The sequence below is a fragment of the Raphanus sativus genome, unplaced genomic scaffold (assembly GCF_000801105.2).
Source record: "Raphanus sativus cultivar WK10039 unplaced genomic scaffold, ASM80110v3 Scaffold3264, whole genome shotgun sequence".
Classification (NCBI taxonomy): domain Eukaryota; kingdom Viridiplantae; phylum Streptophyta; class Magnoliopsida; order Brassicales; family Brassicaceae; genus Raphanus; species Raphanus sativus.
Window position 1 is genome coordinate 9,487 of NW_026618570.1, and position 2,195 is coordinate 11,681.

The following is a 2,195-nucleotide window of genomic DNA, read 5'->3' on the forward strand; positions in this document are numbered from 1 at the left end:
TCACCAGCTTAGTTGTATGTCACCTTTCTTGATACATGCATCAGATCTTAAACAATTCAATAAATATTGCAAAATCGTGCTATGTCTTTCTCAACTTAAATAAATTTCATTAACAAACAATACATGAAACTGCCGTTTCTTTATACACTAGTGGAGGAAATATTCAAATATGGTAAAATTTCACAAACATTGAAATCCACATTTCACCAACTTAGGTGTAGTTACTTCTATCTAGCTATTGTAATAACATTTAACCTCCATTTTATGGTGCATTGCTCTCCTATAAGTACTTGTGACTACACTTTGTTTTGAATTACTCTAGAGCCAAAGATGTACAAAGCAAGCCCTAATAGAAGAGCGATCTTGGAGAGAAGTAAGAGTGTAAGAGAGAAGGAGCCTAAGCAAACCTCAAACTTCTTTGCCAAACACTTAAAGAGGATATATCCGATCACGCTTCAACGTAGTACTTCTTCTTCTTTCTCACTCTCTTCTATATCTCTATCACTCTCTCAAAACTCGACCGATTCCTCTGCCACGGATTCCACTTCCACGCTAGAGCAAAGGATCTCTCTAGCACTAGGTTTAATCTCATCTCCTAGTAGAAGAGAAACATTTGTTCCTAAAACAATTCCGCGACAACAACAAGAACAACGTCTATATGAGGACTTCAAAAGTGATGAACCAAAGAGGTGTAATTGGATCACCAAGAGAAGTGGTAAGATCATATTAAGAAATGTCCTAAACTAATATTATAGCCATATAGTATGCTTTATCTATATAGAGAATCATTAATGTGATTATAACTAGAGCAGTTCCGTTATGAACATGATAAGTTAAATATAACGAGGTTTAATTTTTTTTTTTTTGTAGATGAAGTCTACGTAACGTTTCATGATCAGCAATGGGGAGTCCCTGTCTATGATGATAAGTATGATTATGGCTTCCACAATTGTATACTATGCTAATAGTTTATTTGTTAAGAAAACAATATTTTTATTTTTAAATGGTGGTTAATCATGTAAACAGCTTGCTTTTTGAGTTCCTTGCTATGTCGGGGATGTTAATGGACTATAATTGGACCGAGATTTTAAAACGCAAGGAACTCTTTAGGTAAAATTTCTCACCACTATTCGTAAGTTGCTACATTATGCATGCATGTAGCTAAAAATCTTACGAAATTTTTGTGAAACTAGAGAGGCATTTTGTGAGTTTGACCCAAACCTGGTGGCCAAAATGAGAGAGAAAGAGATCACGGAAATTGCATCAAACAAAGCAATAATGCTACAAGAGAGTCGAGTTAGGTGTATAGTTGACAATGCTAAATGCATAATCAAGGCAAGTTTCAACATTTTCTTGCGAGGATCCACTATAGTTTCTTGTATATAAAATTCTGTTAGACCTTGTTGTCTGTTAGATCAAAGAAAACTTTATTTTGCAGGTGGTTAAGGAATTTGGATCATTCAGCAGCTATATGTGGGGGTTTATGGATTATAAACCGATCATTAATAGATTCAAGTATTCAAGAAATGTACCACTGAGATCTCCCAAGGCTGAGATAATTAGCAAAGATATGATCAAACGAGGATTTCGATTCGTCGGTCCAGTTATCGTACATTCTTTCATGCAAGCAGCAGGGTTAACAATTGATCACCTCGTTGATTGTTTCAGACATGGTGATTGTGTGAGCCTCGCTGAGAGGCCATGGAGGCATATATGATGTTCACTTTTTGGGTTAAAACATATATTCGAGCTTTTGACTGTTCTTTGGTTTAATAAAATATTTGAAATCAAACTGCTTGTTATTTCTATAAGTTTTCTTTTGGTTTTTTTTGATCAATTATCAAACTTATATAGTTTCTGGTTTTGTTTGGATTTGATTCTTATATCGAAATGTATGGATCTGACTATTTCAACAAGACATATTATAACTATATTGCGTGTAATTTGATTAGGTATTAACTGAACTTTCATTTTCAGTTCGGTTTGGTTTTTGACTACAATGTGTTTACATATGTAAAAAAAGATACTAAAAAGTTCAATGTTGATCTCATTTTTTATGGGGTGTACTATATACTGAATAGGTCACTAATTTATTTTTAGTTTATTGTTAACATCTATCTTATTAAAACAGAAACATTCTATTGGACCTAACATTTATTTTGTAAGTTTTTAAATTAAATACACATTTATACTTT

At 33.2% G+C, this 2,195-nt stretch overlaps 1 protein-coding gene across 1 annotated transcript; it reads left to right on the forward strand.

Annotated features, from left to right (window-relative positions):
* Window positions 1–305: 305 nt before the first annotated feature.
* On the forward strand, window positions 306–1,837 carry LOC108852864 (uncharacterized). The gene is made up of 5 exons (XM_018626343.2): window positions 306–715; window positions 871–928; window positions 1,027–1,110; window positions 1,194–1,335; window positions 1,439–1,837. The coding sequence occupies exons 1-5, from the start codon at window positions 331–333 to the stop codon at window positions 1,715–1,717; spliced, it is 948 nt and encodes a 315-aa protein (XP_018481845.1). The 5' UTR covers window positions 306–330; the 3' UTR covers window positions 1,718–1,837.
* The last annotated feature ends 358 nt before the right edge of the window (window positions 1,838–2,195 follow it).

Bases quoted from the DNA above. Each gene is read 5' to 3' on its own strand.
- LOC108852864 (XM_018626343.2), top strand. From the start codon at position 331: ATGTACAAAGCAAGCCCTAATAGAAGAGCGATCTTGGAGAGAAGTAAG. The intron at 929-1,026 runs GTATGATTATGG...TCATGTAAACAG, and splicing joins GTCCCTGTCTATGATGATAA to CTTGCTTTTTGAGTTCCTTG. The intron at 1,336-1,438 runs GCAAGTTTCAAC...TTTATTTTGCAG, and splicing joins ATGCTAAATGCATAATCAAG to GTGGTTAAGGAATTTGGATC.